The sequence below is a fragment of the Bufo bufo genome, chromosome 6, assembly GCF_905171765.1.
Source record: "Bufo bufo chromosome 6, aBufBuf1.1, whole genome shotgun sequence".
Classification (NCBI taxonomy): Eukaryota; Metazoa; Chordata; class Amphibia; order Anura; family Bufonidae; genus Bufo; species Bufo bufo.
Genome location: NC_053394.1, coordinates 161,986,572 through 162,005,254, shown reverse-complemented (window position 1 = coordinate 162,005,254; position 18,683 = coordinate 161,986,572). Strand labels below are relative to the sequence as shown.

The following is an 18,683-nucleotide window of genomic DNA, read 5'->3' as shown; positions in this document are numbered from 1 at the left end:
CCCCCATATACTGCGCAGACAGACCCCCCCATATACTGCACAGACAGACCCCCTATATAATAGAACCTATATATAAGAGAACAATCACTCAAGAACCAATATGACAATTGCTCCTGCAAAGGGTTAAAAGCGCTTTTGAAATGGATATTTATACTACCCTCGGCGCTTGCGCACTGGGCCGTAATTTTCCCCTACCTCGGCTCCCCGACGCATGCGCAGTGTCCCAGTGTGCTGCTGAACTCGGCAGTGAGATTTTCCCTAGACTGGCCTTTTGCGCATGCGCAGATAGTAAAAACTAAGACACGCTTCCATACATCTGCGATGCGACAGGAAATCAGAGGGTAGGGAAATCTCACGAGGTAGGGTAATGTAACGCTACAGCGGCTGCTGGGGGTCACAGACCACTGCCCCGCCCTGGCTTGCTCTTACTAGTTGGGCAGCACAGCCTGGTTGCCCTCCTGCAGTGAGAGGAGCCGAGCCTGAGGCTGCCGCCGTGACTGACAGGAGACGCCGCGCAGGCGCAGTCTGCCTCCGCCTTCAGCTCCGCCCCCTCCGCCGCCTATAAAGCCTCCGCCTCACCTGGCTGCAGTTCTCCGGCTGTGACTCCTGTGCCTGAGGATTTCACCGCAAGACAACAGTAAGACGCCTCAGCGCTTGCATTGCACGATAGGGCGCGGGCTCTTATCGCGGAGTCTGGGTGTTTACGGCTTATCAGAGGGAAGTGGAATCTGTAGTGGAAGATGTCTGCTGTAGACTCCCTACACTTTTATGGACTAGAAACTAAGGATAAGTGCTGTAGTTTTCTGCGTCCCGTTTTCCATGGGTGACTTTGCATTGCTGTACAGGATGAGCTGTGTATACAGTGGTCACCGGCATCAGCTCCTGGAGTTTGTTTTACCACTGCAGGAGTTCCCCTTTAAGTGGGTGTGACGCCTATAGCAGCCACTTGTGCTGGGATCCCAGCCCTCCATTACACAGATGTAACCTAGAGGGGGCGCTGTGCTCCAGGCATGTGTCATGGTGGGGCAGTCCAGAGGGGGCTGTGCCTATAGACCTGTCAGTGCTACTGTGCCCTGCCATTCACAATGGGAACCATAGGAGGGAAAATGCTTCCTCGGGAGAATATATCCACCATATGGCTGTGTAGTATGAGACCCCTGCGCTCACTCAGCCCTGCTAGGCCAATGGCTGGGGCTATATGACGGCTTTATTTGCAGTTTTATGTGGTGCTTCCTTAGGTTACATGCCGTTGTGCGGTCCGCAAAACACGGATGGCGTCTGTGCGTTCCACAATTTGTCGAATTGCACGGACAGCCATTAATATAACTTCCTATTCTTGTCTGCAAAACGGATAAGAATAGGACAGGTTATATTTTTATTTTTTTGCGGACCACGGAACGGAGCAGCGGATGCGGACAGCATAATGGAGCTTCTGGCAAATCACCGCACGCTGTTCTCCATGGATCTCTTACTCACAATGGGGGTTCTCCATTTTGGCTGCTTCTCCTACACACCTGCTTCTTGCAGTATCTGCGCTTTGGCAGTGAAGTGGTTAACTTTAGACAACTGCCAGACTTGCTTATGAAAGTCATATGTTTTATTATGGGAAAAAGTTAAACCCAGTGAAAGCTGCCATCTCAGAACTGGCAAGGGTGCAAAAAACATTAGGAAACTGCCTTACCGCTGATACGCCTTTTTACAGCGGTCATTAAGATGTAAGTGCTGCATGGGTCTCCTGGACAGTAAAGAGCGGAATCCCGCCCGAATGGTGGAAGCGCTGATCCTGGCTGTTTAACCCTTTAGATGCCACAGTCAATAGCGACCACAGCGTCTAAGTGGTTTCAGAGGAAGGGGACTCCCTCAGTCAGCCATCGGCACTGCCACGTACGAGAGTGAGGGCTGCCGATGTCTGTGCAAGTAGCTGGGCCTACAAGGAAGGCCACCAGTTCTGCCCTGTGTATAAGCCCTATTAGGTCCTGCCAGAGGCACGGCCTAATAGCTTGCCTGTCGTATCCTTCTGGCGGCATAATGCACTGTAACACATCACTACAAAAAACCAGTCATTGGCTGCAGTGGAGCAGATGATCATGTCCGTGCCGGAGAGGAAGTATACAAGTCGTGGACCGGAAGATGGACACGCAGGAGCTGGCGCACAGGACTGGAGCGGCGGGGAGTAGGTAAGTAGGAATCTTTCTATAGTGGAGGCCGAATGGCAGGACCTGTGGTGAGGTATTTATTCCCAGACAGCCACCACCGACTATAGCGGCTCCACTTTTTGCATGTTTCTTTTATTCCCATTTAGACTTGTGCGATTCTCTGCATTTCCAGGACATGCATATAGAGCTTTTCTACCATTTTCTGAGGACAAATTCATAGGTTTCTTACAATTTAAAGAGGACCTTTCATCAGAATCAAGTATGTAAACTGAATATACAGAAGTGTAGAGCGGCGCCCAGGGATCCCCCTGCACTTACTGTTATCCCCGGACGCCGCTCCGTTCTCCGGTTATAGCCTCCGGTATAGTCATAGTTAGGCTCCACCCACTTGAGCCTGCCGGCGTCTCTTTCTCCTATGCTGTAGTGCTGGCCAATCGCAGCGCTCAGCTCTTAGCCAGGCTATGAGCTGAGCGCTGCGATTGGCCAGCGCTACAGCATAGGAGAAAGAGACGCCGGCAGGCTCAAGTGGGTGGAGCCTAACTATGACTATACCGGAGGCTATAACCGGAGAACAGAGCGGCGCCCGGGGATAACAGTAAGTGCAGGGGGATCCCTGGGCGCCGCTCTACACGTCTGTATATTCAGTTTACATACTTGATTCTGATGAAAGGTCCTCTTTAAGGCCTCATGCACACGACCGTTTTTCGGGTCCGCATCCGAGCCGCAGTTTTTGTGGCTCGGGTGCGGACCCATTCACTTCAATGGGGCCGCAAAAGATGCAGACAGCACTCAATGTGCTGTCCGCATCCGTATCTCAGTTTCGAGGCCGCGCAAAAAAAATATAGCATGTCCTATTTTTGTCCGTTTTGCGGACAAGAATAGGCATTTTTACAATGGGCCCCCTGTTTTGCAAGTTGCGGAAGACACACGGGCGGCTTCCATTTTTTGCGGATCTGCGTTTTGCAGACCGCAAAAAAAGGCATGGTCGTGTGCATGAGGCATAAGTGTGATTGTGTTTTCCAGTTAACTGCATAGTGCATTACATATTACAGGAGTTTAGGAGATGTCAGAACTTTGGCCTCCGACTCCACAGCTCTGCTCTGTACACGTTGGAGCCCTCCAAAATGAGCAGAACTCCTACATCTGATCAGCATTTTTTGCGGACCCATTCACTTCAATGGGGCCACAGAAGATGCAGACAGCGCACCGTGTGGCATCCTAAAAAGATAGAACATGTCCTATCCTTGACCATAAAACAGACAGATTATATTATGGGCTGGATGTTGCGTTTTGCAAAATGCAGAACACACACGGCCGGTATCGGTGTTTTGCGGTCCACAAAAACTACACCGGCTGTGTGCATGACCCCTTAGGGATAACTTGTAACAACCGGCATATACAGAAGTCATGTAGCATTACCACCAATTAATACCGCCTGTCTCTCTTCTCGCTCTTTAGTGCCTGAATACACCATCATTTATTTTAATGTCAGAGGTAAGTAGAGGTTTTCTTTCTTAGAACCAAACCATTTAAAGCATTTTTACATTGATGGTCTACTACGGTCAGCTGCACCTACAAGGGCTGTTTCTCACGAGCGGATGCCGCGTGGGTAATCCGCTGTGTGAAAGACCGCCAAGCCCCGCACTGGACAGCAGACACGGAGCAGTAACATGATTGATAATGCTCCGTGCCCCTCTGATCTTTTTACTACAGAATCACGGTAAGATAAAGTTGTCACCGTGATTCTGTAGTAAAAAGGTCAGACACGGAGCATTATCAATCATGTTACTGCTCCGTGTCTCTGCTGTCCGGAGCGGGGCTTGGCGGTCTTCCACGCAGCAGATTACCCGCGCGGCATCCGCTGGTGTAAAAGGGGCAGAATTCCTCAGAGCGACATCCAAACGCGTGTGTCTGTCTGGTACTGCAGCTTGGCCCTAGTCAGAATATCGGGCTGCTGTAAGGAAGAGGCTATAATAGAAGATGACTGGATTTTCATTTCTGTAACGTTTGGGGGAGAACTGCATTGTGGTCTGCAGGGGTTTGGGGTGAGTTATTTCTCTTTGATTTCCTTGTCAGGTCGTTGTGAAGCTATGCGAATGCTCATGGCTGACCAGGGAGCTCAATGGAAGGAGGAAGTCGTAACGTCTGATGACTGGCAGAAGGGGGATCTGAAGAAAGCTGCGGTAAGATGAAACCCCTCATGGGCAAAGTATAATGGTAAAGTGTAGATCAGGTGATGGCGTGGGATCGGGGTCTGTGCCCGCGCCATCACTTGTGGATGCCAGCTCTGGTATACTGCTGCATTCAGTGTTTCCTCTCACCCTAATAGACTGCCTGTCAGATTTACAGTAACAGAATGAGTGATTAGAGGAGCGCAGGTTCAGATCCCCTATTAGGCCTTTATTTTTGGTGTGGGGGGAGTTTAAATGCTATCTGGGGTGCTGATGGAGTTTAAGAGGGGACACCGCAACCCCCCCCCCCCCCTTCCCACACACCCCCTGCTGCTATAAAACCAAAGTCACCCAGGTCCCACACAATATGTAAGAGAATAGATATTGATTGAAATCTGAAGGGGTCCGTTCAGCCCCGAAAACTGACCAGTACAAAGGAAAACTCACCTGTTTCAGCTACTGGTCCATATAGAAATGCAGCATAAGACATTTGGGGTGAGGGTGCTGAGCTTGGGAGTACTGTTTTCTGGGGTCTGTTCCAGTATCTACATGTAATGGTAAGCTCAAATGTCATCAGTATCTGATTGTTGGGGGGGACCATAAAGTTTAAAAAATTCAAAATCGCGCCCCCCCTTCCCAAGATGGGGGGGGGGGGGGGGGAGACTGGAAAAAATGCACATCCTAGGTATAGCTGCGTGTGAAACTACCTGTACTATTAAAATATAAAAATATTTTATACTGTATGGCAAACTGACAGATGGGGTAAAAAAGTCACAATGACTTGTTTTTTTTGTTTTTGTTCTCATCCCACAAAAAAATGCAATAAAATACAGATCGCTCCTTACACAACTGCACAAATCAGTTACTGAGTTATTCAGCGCGCACAGGCACACGCACTAGATGATGCGCAAGATTTTTTTACTGCTGCGGCAGGGTCATGTCCGCACATCAAGAATAGCAGATGAGGGAAGGAGCAGGGCTCTCTAAGAATGGGTGCGGCCGGGCTCTGAGCGATAAGTTCCGCCCCTTGGACTCTTTTTCAAGCTCATTGCCATATTTATGAAATCGTTTTTTGAGGGGCACAAATAAATTTAGATTGCCTATACAGTTCTGGTTAGAATGCCCTCAAGGAGACCTACAGTGCCATATGAGCAGTTGTATACGCTCACTAGCGGTGACAGAATGCCTTTAATTCAGATGAGGGGACTGCTCATGTGTGCTCCTAGAGTTCATGGTTGATGACAAGGATGTCACCATAACAGCTAGTGGCAACCAGGAGTCTACTGTACCTACAGGTGGCATGAGGGTCAAGTCTGCAAACTTGATGTGTGGTGACTGTATGCTGGAAGGGTGTACAGAACCAGTGATGGACCAGGGGGTGACCTCCTTGGAGGTAAAGTAACTGTGCAGCAGGGGTTAATGCTGAACAGAGCGTGGATTGTTGTATGGGGAGTCTAACCCAGCCTTGTGTGAGGTGTCATGCTGAACCCTATGAATCTGCAAGTATCTTGAGTACTGACACCTCAGACTGCTGAGTAAAGAACTAGTGTGTTGCTGAAAATGGAGGATCATCCTGGTGTGAGTATAACCCAAGGAGACGCGCCTGAGTTCCCGGATGGTGCAAGTCAGTGAGGTGTGTGCACAATGGATGTGGCCGCAGTCACTAATGAACTGCCTAGCAATGAGCCAGAGAGATCTAGGAAATATTCCCTGTAAGTCAGTAGTACCTTGGGAGTATAATACTGCCATGCAGGATGCTCATGGTAAAGATGTGTGTGCGGTAGAAACATTGCCCCCTGCAGGTCGTGATTATAAGGTAGAAGCTGAGACCCCTGAAGCTCTCACTCATTCCCAGGTGGTGAGGGAAACCCCAGAAGGGGATGAAAAGACTTGTCCTCTGGATGCAGATACGGTACATGCCCCAGCAATGTAAACCAGGTTATGTATGGTTACAACGATTGTGGTTATGGAGTGATGTAAGGCTGAAACGATTACTCAAATCAACACAGGTTTAATGAGACGCACAGGACTGAGGAAAAATTACTCAAATCAATTGAGTTACTGTATGCAAAAAATCCTTAGCAAATTTTTTGCATCAAGGATTTATTTGGACAATGTGACCATGGAGCATGAGTGACGCGCTTGCTATTACTCACCGCTCCGTGGTCTCCAGCCGGCTAGCACCACGCTGCCCTTTATCCTGACGTGCACATAGTCAGCATGTAGTGCACAAAATGCATGTACCTGTGACAGCTAAAAAAAATTATGAAAAACTATGGAGGAGTAAGATTTTGTCTGAAGTGTGTTGTACACCTACGGGTGGTGATATACATTTTATTCTTAAAATGAAGTGACCCCCAGATGTTCCCCAAAATAGGAGCCTTTATAGGTTATGTAGTAGTGGCGCTGCCAGCATATTGGGGTCATTAAAATGGGGTATCTCATAAAGAGCCACGGATGGGCTGTAAATTCTGTAAACTGCAGGATCGGAGTGATATTGTAGTTTGTTTTGCTGTTACCCTTGCTGTGCCACAGGAAAAAATGGAAAGTTTCTTGAAAATTTTGTGAAATTGCTTCTAAAATGCTAAGACTTCGACTGTCCTAAAATTATTATATTGACATTCATAAAATACCATCTGTCTTATAAGCAGAGGAATTAAAATTTAGAAAATGGCAAATTTTTCCAAAATTCGCCATTTTACATATCTATTCACATTTACCACCAACATGAAGTACAATGTGTCACAAGAAACAACATCAGAATGGCTTGTATAAGTGACACGTCGGATTTGCAAAAATAAGCTGTCAGGAAGGGGAAAATTGGCTGGCTGTGTCTTGAACTGGATAAAAATCTTAACCACTTCCAGACCAGGCTATTTACCCTCCTTCCTGACCAGGTCTAATTTTGCAAATCTGACATGTGGTTATAACTTTGGAACACTTACTTGGGGTACTTTCACACTTGCGGCAGAGAGATCCGGCAAGCAGTTCCGTCGCCAAAACTGCCTGCCGATTCAGGCAAAACGTATGCCAACTGATTGCATTATTAGTAAGACTGATCAGGATCCTGATCAGTCTTATAAAATGCCTGATCAGTCGAAAAAATGCATTGAAAAGCCGGGTCCGTCTTTCCGGTGTCATCTGGCAAAACGGATCCGTCATTTTTTTTTCACCTTTTTTTTTTTTTTCAGTCTGCGCAGACCGGAAGGACGGATCCGGCATTCAGGCAAGTATTCAGTTTTTTTGCCGGAGATAAAACCGTAGCATGCTGCGGTTTTCTCTTTTGCCTGATCAGTCATAACTACTGAACTGAAGACATCCTGATGCATACTGAATGGATTACACTCCATTCAGAATGCATGGGGATAAAACTGATCAGTTCTTTTCCGGTATAGAGCCCCTAGGGCGGAAGTCTATGCCGGACAAGAAGAACGCTAGTGTTAAAGTACCCTTATCCAGGCCATTCTGAGATTTTCTCATGACACATTGTATTTTATGTTAATGGTAAATTTGAGTCTGTTTTTTTTACTATATATATATATATATATATATATATATATATATATATATATATATATATATATATATATATATATATATATATATATATAATTAAAAATCCAAAAGTTAACGAAAATCTAAATTTGAATCTCTGCTTTAAAGCGAACCTGTCACCATGATTTTGCGCATAGAGCTGGGGACATGGGCTGCTAGATGGCCACTAGCTCATCTGCAGTACCCAGGTCCCATAGCTCTCCGTGCTTTTGTTGTGTTAAAAAACAGTTTTGAGTGATATGCAAATTACCTGATATGAGTCCTGTAGCCGGAGATGAGTCAAGCGGAAAGGAGCCCAGCACCGCCCCACGTCCTCCGAATCTCCTCCTTGCCAGCTGACGTAATAGAGCTGGAGCGCCGAAATCTCGCGATGCGCGAGCTAGCGCATGCGCAGTGTCGGCATCATGTTCATTCCCTGTGCTGGCATCAGCACAGGGAACGAACTACGCATGCGCTAGCTCACGCATCGCGAGATTTCGGCGCTCCAGCTCTACTACGTCAGCTGGCAAGGAGGAGATTCGGAGGACGCGGGGCGGTGCTGGGCTCCTTTCCGCTTGACTCATCTCCGGCTACAGGACTCATATCAGGTGCTACTGGCCACCGTCACCAGGGACGAGCACCCCAAAGGCAGCTTCAAGGAGTTCCCTGGTGTGGCAGTTCTTCAAACAATGTGCTGACAACAAGACCCGAGTGGTTTGCACGCTGTGCCATCAGAGCCTGAAGCAAGGCATTAACGTTCTGAACCTTAGCACAACCTGCATGACCAGGCACCTGCATGCAAAGCATGAACTGCAGTGGAGTAAACACCTTAAAAACCAGGAACTCACTCAGGCTCCCCCTGCTACCTCTTCTGCTGCCTCAGCCTCTTCCTCCGCCTCTGGAGGAACGTTGGCACCTGCCGCCCAGCAAACAGAGGATGTACCACCAACACCACCACCTCCGTCACCAAGCATCTCCACCATGTCGCACGGCAGCGTTCAGCGCTCCATCTCACAAACATTTGAGAGAAAGTGTAAATTCCCACCTAGCCACCCTCGATCCCTGGCCCTGAATGCCAGCATTTCTAAACTACTGGCCTATGAAATGCTGTCATTCAGGCTGGTGGACACAGACAGCTTCAAACAGCTCATGTCGCTTGCTGTCCCACAGTATGTTGTTCCCAGCCGCCACTACTTCTCCAAGAGAGCCGTGCCTTCCCTGCACAACCAAGTATCCGATAAAATCAAGTGTGCACTGCGCAACGCCATCTGTGGCAAGGTCCACCTAACCACAGATACGTGGACCAGTAAGCACGGCCAGGGACGCTATATCTCCCCAACTGCACACTGGGTAAATGTAGTGGCGGCTGGGCCCCATGCGGAGAGCAGTTTGGCGCCCGTCCTTCTGCTGCCAAGGATCGCAGGGCAACATTCTTTGCCTCCTGTGGCCTAATACTTGGCTTCCTCCTCTTCTTCCACCTGCTCATCCAGTCAGCCACACACCTTCACCACCAACTTCAGCACAGCCCGGGGTAAACGTCAGCAGGCCGTTCTGAAACTCATATGTTTGGGGGACAGGCCCCACACCACGTAGGAGTTGTGGCGGGGTATAGAACAACAGACCGATGAGTGGTTGCTGCCGGTGAGCCTCAAGCCCGGCCTGGTGGTGTGCGATAATGGGCAAAAACTCGTCGCAGCTCTAGGACTAGCCGGTTTGACGCACATCCCTTGCCTGGCACATGTGCTGAATTTGGTGGTGCAGAAGTTCATTCACAACTACCTCGACATGTCAGAGCTGCTGCATAAAGTGCGGGCCGTCTGTGCGCGCTTCTGGCGTTCACATCCTGCTGCTGCTCGCCTGTCTGCGCTACATCGTAACTTTGGCCTTCCCGCTCACCACCTCATATGAGACGTGCCCACCAGGTGGAACTCCACCTTGCACATGCTGGACAGACTGTGCGAGCAGCAGCAGGCCATAGTGGAGTTTCAGCTGCAGCACGCACGAGTCAGTCGCACTGCGGAACAGCACCACTTCACCACCAATGACTGGGCCTCCATGTGAGACCTGTGTGCGCTGTTTTGAGTACTCCACCAACATGGCCAGTGGCGATGACGCCATTATCAGCGTTACAATACCACTTCTATGACTCCTTGAGAAAACACTTAGGGCGATGATGGAAGAGGAGGTGGCCCAGGAGGAGGAGGAAGAGGGGTCATTTTTAGCACTTTCAGGCCAGTCTCTTAAAAGTGACTCAGAGGGAGGTTTTTTGCAACAGCAGAGGCCGGGTACAAATGTGGTCAGACAGGGCCCACTACTCGAGGATGAAGCATGTTCACAGCGGGGTGGAGCCCAACGCAGTTCGGGCCCATCACTGGTGCATGGCTGGGGGGAAACGCAGGATGATGACGATACGCCTCCCACAGAGGACAGCTTGTCCTTACCTCTGGGCAGCCTGGCACACATGAGCGACTACATGCTGCAGTGCCTGCGCAACGACAGCAGAGTTGCCCACATTTTAACGTGTGCGGACTACTGGGTTGCCACCCTGCTGGATCCACGGTACAAAGACAATGTGCCCACCTTACTTCCTGCACTGGAGCGTGATAGGAAGATGCGCGAGTACAAGCGCACGTTGGTAGACGCGCTACTGAGAGCATTCCCAAATGTCACAGGGGAACAAGTGAAAGCCCAAGGCGAAGGCAGAGGAGGTGCAAGAGGTCGCCAACGCAGCTGTGTCACGGCCAGCTCCTCTGAGGGCAGGGTTAGCATGGCAGAGATGTGGAAAAGTTTTGTCACCACGCCACAGATAACTGCACCACCACCTGATACGGAACGTGTTAGCAGGAGGCAACATTTCACTAACATGGTGGAACAGTACGTGTGCACACCCCTCCACGTACTGACTGATGGTTCGGCCCCATTCAACTTCTGGGTCTCCAAATTGTCCACGTGGCCAGAGCTAGCCTTTTATGCCTTGGAGGTGCTGGCCTGCCCGGCGGCCAGCGTTTTGTCTGAACGTGTATTCATCACGGCAGGGGGCGTCATTACAGACAAACGCAGCCGCCTGTCCACAGCCAATGTGGACAAGCTGATGTTCATAAAAATGAACCAGGCATGGATCCCACAGGACCTGTCCATCCCTTGTGCAGATTAGACATTTATAACTACCTCCCCTTAACCATATATTCTTGTACTCCAGGGCACTTCCTCATTCAATCCTCTTTTTTAATTTTACCATTATATTGTGGGGCAACCCAAAGTTGAATGAACCTCTCCTCTGTCTGGGTGCCGGGGCCTAAATGTGTGACAGTGGCCTGTTCCAGTGGTGGGTGACATGAAGCCTGATTCTCTGCTATGGGACCTCTCTCCAATTGATATTGGTTAATTTTTATTTTAATTAATTTCCCTATCCACATTTGTTTGCAGGGGATTTACCTACATTTTGCAGCCCTCTAGCCCTTTCCTGGGCTGTTTTACAGCCTTTTTAGTGCCGAACATTTCCGGGAAGTTCGGCCGAACTTCTCGAACCCGAACATCCAGGTGTTCACTCAACTCTAATAGTGATGCCTCATAAAATATTCATTAATTAACCTTCCCCATATGTCTACTTTTATGTGTGCATCATTTTGCTAATGTAAGTTTATTCTTTTTAGGACATTAGAAGGTTTAGAATTTTAGAAGCAATTTTTTTTTAACTTTTTTTTTTAGGAATATTTCCAAAGTAACTTTTTTAAGGTTCAGTTCTGAAGTCACTTTGTGGGGGCTTGCATAATAGAAACGACCCATAAATGACCCCATTTTAGAACTACACCCCTCAAACTATTCAAAACTGGTTTTAGAAATGTTAACCCTTTAGGTATTCCATTGGAATTTAAAGCAAAATAGGTTTTGCAGATTTTGTTTGGTAAAAGGTGACTTGCGTTATGGATTCCGTTCCCATGGACCATAGTGTAATTCTATGATGGAATGCCTTTAGAGGCATTCCGGTATTCATGCCATCATAATAGAAGTCTATGCAGCCCATAAACTTCTATTATGACGGAATGAATAACAGAATGCCTCAAAGCATTGCGTTATGCATTCTGTCATAGAATTTCATAAGTTGAAATTTGCTCATCTCTAGTTAACAAAACAAACCTAAATATTTATTGGGGCTCATTCACATGGCCGTTCTGTGCATTGGGGACCGCAATTTGTGGTCCCCAATGCACGTGCAACCTCCGTATGGCTGCTAGGATGAATCCAGACCCATCCAAGTTCTATCTTTTTGCACAATGGAAGTACGGAACAGAACTCCACGGAAGCACTCCGTAGTGATTCCGTTCCGTATCTCCAGATTTGCAGACCCATTGAAGTAAATGGGTTTACATCTGTGATGCGGAATGCACACAGCGGTGCCCGTGTATTGCGGATCTGCAAATGCGGGCCGCAATACGGCGACTGAGGGGCAACAGTCGTGTAAACGAGCCCTTACTCTGATTCTGCAGTTTGCAGAAACGCCCCATATGTGGACGTATAACACCTTCTGTGCCCTGTCGTGTGCCCAAAAGGTAAGGAGCGCCATATGGTTTTTGGAGGGCAGATTTTGGTGGAATGGTCTTTGGGGCACCATGTTGCATTTAAAGGGACCCTGAGGTTCCCCCACAGTCAAAAAAAGAAACCCCAAAGTGACCACATTTTGTAAACCACACCGCCCAAGGGATTTTTAAGGGGTGTAGCAAGCACTCTGCTCAACGGTTGTTTCATAGAATTTTTAAAACTTGGGTGTGAAAATGAAAAATTACTTTTTATTTTACAAGAAAATGGTGCTTTAGGCCCAAACTTTTTCACAAACGATAACAGGAGAATATCCCCCCCACAATTTGCTACCCTTTCTCCTGAATACAGTAACACCCTAATTGTGGTCGTAAACTGTTATTTGGGGATACGCCAGGGCTCAGAAGGGAGGGATCGGCATCTAGATTTTCTAACATGGAATTTTCCCCCTCGCCTATGACAGCACCCATGGAGAGACCGCCTCCTCTACTACTCAGGACAGGAAACAGGAACCGCTTTAAAAGAGGGACCACCCTCTCCATCTCCGGTCCTTTTCCAAGAACTAAGAGCTATCTATACTTTTTTTTTATATAATAATACTCCTTTTTTGCCAAGGGAATTAGCCAGGTGCTGTCATAGGCTCAAAGAAAACAGATTACTGGTAAGTGTAATCTCATTTCCCCCCAATCCGCCGCCCAGCGAAGTGAATATTGATGAGCTGGGCGGGGCTTTAGACGGCAGTTGGGAGCGGCTGGCTGGGCGCATTTTCAGATGAAACGCCGCCCCTTGGGCAGATTTGTGACCGGACAAGCAGGTTATAAAACTTAATATTTCGGTATTTATAAGGTGGACAGGGGGGATACTTAGATGATTTTAATAGACTTTTTATAAGACCTGTACTGACATATATATGCCTAAATATGCTAATTGGGCCTGTCAGTGTCCCTTTAAGATGTTGAAACAGTACATTTCACCTTTTAACTCGTGGTCCTGGATATAATTGGTCGCTATCGAAGACTCAGACATTCACACCGCATTCACTCGGGCAGCAACCTGCAGACACCAGAGTTGTGTCTGAGTTATTCCGATACAGAGTTGGCACTCAACCAGAGGCCCCAAATCTTTTCAAACCTGTCTGGTGTACCCCTAGCTTCAAAGGTCAATTTGTACATGGGTAAAGTTGCATTGATGAGTGGAGTCCAGTGGGATAAGGAGGGACTCTTTGGAGGCTTCCAATTTAGCAGGATGGACTTCCTAGCATAGAATAGTAACCTATAAAGGATTGTAGTGTATTTGGTAGGAATAATGTCGTTGACAAGGCCCAGTAGACTAACTTCTGGGGATATAACTGCCGGGAGACCCAGTCTGGAATTGAGATCTGTGTGCGTCTTCCCAAAAGTCTGCAATAACTGGACATTCCCAAATCATGTGCATTAACGTTCCCTTGCCAATGCCACATCTGGTACAGATATCGGAGTTTGTATATGCGAGCTAGACGCACAGGAGTCAAATATACTGTGTATCCACTTAGCCTGAATCGGCTGATCCCGCGCACAAATCACCGATCTCCATGTAGAGGCTAATTCCCTCTCCTGCCGCAGGTCTAAATTCGTGATATCCTCTTTCCATTTGACGAAAGCTTTAGTTATAGGCGAAGGTTGATAGGATATTGGTGTCCCATAGAAGGCAGAGACCATTTTACCATGTTCTACTCGCCTGGCAATTTTCTCTATCTCCCCATATTCCAGCCGCAAAGGGCCCACCCCAAATTGAGACTCGCATACATGCCTCAGTTGGAAAAACCTAAAGAGGGATGAGCGTGGTATATTATATTCGGCCTGTAGAGCTGAGTCTTAAAAACCCCCTCATCATACAATTGGGTGAGGTATTTAATCCCCCTCTGCAGCCAGAACTCAGTCTGAGAGAGAAGCCAATTCTGGGAGTTTAGGGTTTCTCCATAGGGGCAAAACTAGGGACCATACTGCGTCTTGTTTTGTCCCCTCTCACCACCACAAACTGGTTCCATGCATTGATCACCCCCACCATAAGGAAGGTAAGGTGTTCCACCGGGTATTTGCCTGCCCTATAGACCAAGTTCGTCATGGCCTCAGTGCAGGGCTGATCGTGATCTGTGGAAGACCCGTCTGCTCCTGCACTCCCCTGGGGGTCACATCACCACCGGGCCTGGACAGGACTCGTTGAGTGCTGTGTATACAGTGATCTAGAAGGCAGGGACCTACAGGAATGGTCCCTGCCTGCTCTCTGGGGTGTCCTGCTGTCACTGACAGCAGGCCACCCGCTCGGCAGCTGCCATCTCTGAAAGGCTGTTCCAGAATGTGGTTAATATTTGAGTAATTTTATGTAAAAAATTTTAAATGTTAATAAATATATTATGTTCTCAGTCTAAGGCCCTTATTTATCACCACTAGAACACCCTGCTTATCATTAGGTTTGGTCATCAATTCTCACCTCTCCTGTGTTCCTTCCTGTCCTTATACTATAAACCAGGAGTAGGGAGACTCCAGCGTTGTGGAACTACAACTCCCAGCATGCATGCTTCCTCTACTCTTCTCAGAACTCATAGAAATGATTGGAGCATGCTGGAAGTTGTAGTTTCACAACAGCTGGCGTGCTGAAGGTTCCTGTCCCCTGCCCTAGATGCTCCACTTCCAGTACCCATGTTTCCTCTATTTTCCCTACGTTCATCCCTATTGATTGTATGCATGGAAGGAGCGCTTTCATCACTGTGGATGTGGGGACCTGACCAGTACTCTTTACACAGGTTTTTTTTGTTGTCTTCTGCATCAATCAGATCCCATCGATGCCAGGAAATTTGCTGTAGTTAACACATTCAGTGCTGTCTATCTTACAGTTCCTTGTCTTATTTTCTCCTTGTAGGTGTATGGCCAACTTCCAGGATTTAAAGATGGAGACTTCGCTCTGTATCAGTCCAATGCCATGTTGCGCCTTCTTGCCAGGAATCATGGTATTACAACTTAAAGGGGTTATACAAAGTCTAACATATGCCCCCCCCCCATGCCCAGGCCCCTCATATAGATTATACTTGCCCACCTCCCCAGCACCTGCGCCGCTCCTGATCCCCGCACAGCTGCATCTCCTGGTGACTCTAGGGAGGCTAGTCCCTGTCATGGCCTGCTATTGGCTGTTTCCCCCACCCCGTTGCCAGATGTTTTAATCCACACGACTGGGGGATCAGGAGCAACTCGGGTGTCGGAGCTTCTTTTATTCTTTCATGTATTGAGCTTGTGGATCCCTCTGCATATATTTACTAATTCTGAACTATGATTGGGTTGTAGATCTGTATGGGAAAAATCCTCGTGAGGCAAGCCTCATAGACATGGTTAATGACGGAGTGGAGGATCTTCGGCTTAAGTATTTGAAGATGATCTATCAGAACTATGTGAGTGACACCCAGAAGTCTGACAGAGAAATGTCTTCCTCTTCAGAAGATTCATGTTTCCTTTTTTGTTTAGGAGAATGGAAAAGATGATTACGTTAAGGCTCTGCCCACTGACCTTGGTCACTTTGAACGTCTGCTTGCCTCTAATAATGAGGGGAAGGGGTTTGTGGTAGGAGCTCATGTGAGTATTGATTTGCTTTAGTTATACTAGGACTATTTAATTGACAGGCCATTGATCTGGAAATTGATTTAAAAAAGAAAAAAAAAAAACTCCATGCACATCTATGGCAGCCCTATTCTGTGTTTGGAGAATATATAGATTATTGTGGTTTTTTTGTTTTTTCCCTCATGCAGATATTTGCATACATTAAAGATTTCTATATAAAAATAAAATGTAATTCTGTGTCACTGACACTGGCTGCTGTTAGCCTGCAAGAAAAGTAAGGGACACATGGAAAACTGACAGCAGGATTATTGTTTGTAGTCTGTTACCATGGAAACGCATTGACGTGTACCTTGGATTATAAACTACTTTGTATAAATCCATAGTACAAGTGAGGAGGAGACATTTTGCCATATATGTTAGAGATGGAGAAATGCCTCCTCAACTTATCAGGGCCATTCATTGTTTAATAGTCCAGCTGACAGTAAATCTGCTCAGTACTTGTATTATGTTCTCCATACTGAAATAAACGGAGCAACTGGTTGGGCCGGAATACCCATTAAGTCGTTGACTCCTAAAGTTGTGATATCTAACTGCATTATTTCCCTATTGCTTTGTAGATTTCCTTTGCCGATTACAACCTGGTGGATCTTCTGCACAACCATCTTGTTCTGGCACCAGACTGCCTTTCAGGCTTCCCACTCCTCTGTGCCTATGTCAAACGCATTAGTAGCCGTCCCAAGCTTGAAGCATATCTCTCCAGTGATGCCCACAAGAAGAGACCAATCAATGGCAATGGCAAGCAGTGAGCATTGAGGAAAGTGGAAAAGGTTATGAATCCAGACGACAATAAAACCGTAAAGTCAGACTCTAGTAATGTACGTAGATGTGCCTACTGCCACTCTCCCTCATGTGTCCTAAAGAGAATTTTATTGGCACCTCTGATAGTTTTACAATCCATGTAACTGTAGGTTGTTACTAGATATAAGCTGTGAATAGTTATTACTGGTTTCTCCTGGATTGTTGAAAAATAAAATATTTTGAAAGGTGGTGGTATGTTTTTTTTATTTTAATTTTCCCTGAATGGATCTAGATCGGGTGTCAAACACTTTTGAGCTATATGAAGGCTCATTTTTTGCGGGCGATCTGTACTTTTTAGTGATACCAGTGTGTGACTTTTATCACTTATACATTTTTTGGGGGGGAGAGCTGGAGTGAAAAAAAAAAATTGGGTTTTTGTTTTTTTGCTGTTATGCCATTCACAGTATGTGATAAATGTAGTACTGGCATTTTCAGATCCGGAATGTACATAGAGTAACTTCTGTTTTCTTTGCAGACCCATCGAAGTGGTTCTACATACAGTCCACAAAAAACGGAACGGACAATTTTTACCAAACAATATAGTGCATAAAAATGAGAAAAAAAAAAAAAAACTTTTTGGAATGGCATTTCTTTCCTTTCCACCCAGCAAATTTTTTTTTTTTTCAGTTTCACAATACTTGTTTACAATCTTATGGAACAATTCTCCTTCCCGATTTGCCTGCTTTTCCAGAGCCTTAACTTTATTTTACAGTTCACATAGCATATGAGGGCTTGATCTTTGCAGGAAAAGTTGTACTTTCTAATGCCACCATTTAATATTGCATAGGATGTAGTGGGAACCATGGTATAAGGGAAAATAATAAAGATCGGGTCCCGATCGTCTCCTAGCAACCATGCATGAAAATCACACGGTATCCGCACTTGCTTGTGATTTTCACGCAGCCCTATTCACTTCTATGGGGCCTGCGTTGTGTGAAAAATGCACAATATAGAGCATGCTGCGATTTTCACGCAACGCACAAGTGATCCGTGAAAATCATGGCTCATATGCACAGCCCCATCAAAATGAATGGGTCCGGATTCAGTGCGGGTGCAATGCGTTCACCTCATTGCACCCGCGCGGAAAACTCTCTCGTGTGAAAGGGGCTAACTGCTCCGCTTCAGAAAGGAGTTTCCTCATCCCGTACGCAGAGGCTGAAGCAGTGGCGTTGCGAGGGGGGTGCGGGGGGTGCGGGCCGCACCGGGTGACACCAGTCTGATGGGGTGTCACCCGCCGGAGTTCTCCTTACTTCTCGCAAGCACGTCTGCCCGGCCGTCACGTGGTGAAGGGGGTGTGACTGCCTGGTGAGTGGCGCCGCGGCGGATGCACTGCAGGAGCAGCCAGCAGGCCTAGGACTCGAGTCTGGAGCTAATGGATTGGGTGGTGAGTCACGTGACAGCAGTGACTCACTCACACAGCCAGCCAGACCTGCCACTGCCGCGCCTGAAGGAGGAGGAGGTGTGGTAAGTAGCGCAGAGAGTGCATATTGACTTTATATTTAGATTATTTCATTTAATACCCCATTATAGTATTTATTAAATTTAGAGGGGGAGGGGGGGTTTGGCCTCCAGGTCCAGCCAGGTTAAAGCTTGAACAGAAGGTGGAAATGCACTTTAATGCTCTATGACTCATGGAGCATTAAAGTGCATTTCCTGGAAATGCAGCAAACTACATAATGGAGGGCAGTGTGGGGGCAAATTACTTAGTGGGGGGGGGGGCAAACTACATAATGGAGGGCAGTGTGGGGGCAAATTACTTAGTGGGGGGGGGGGCAAACTACATAATGGAGGGCAGTGTGGGGGCAAATTACTTAGTGGGGGGGGGCAAATTACTTAGTGGG

At 47.3% G+C, this 18,683-nt stretch overlaps 1 protein-coding gene across 1 annotated transcript; it reads left to right on the top strand.

The window, feature by feature from the left end:
- The first annotated feature begins 512 nt into the window (after positions 1-512).
- Positions 513-16,794, top strand: LOC121003078 (glutathione S-transferase P 1-like). The gene is made up of 7 exons (XM_040434649.1): positions 513-637; positions 3,615-3,650; positions 4,233-4,339; positions 15,296-15,383; positions 15,715-15,818; positions 15,892-15,999; positions 16,602-16,794. Coding segments are annotated over exons 1-7 (633 nt in total). The 5' UTR covers positions 513-636; the 3' UTR covers positions 16,791-16,794.
- Positions 16,795-18,683: the final 1,889 nt, after the last annotated feature.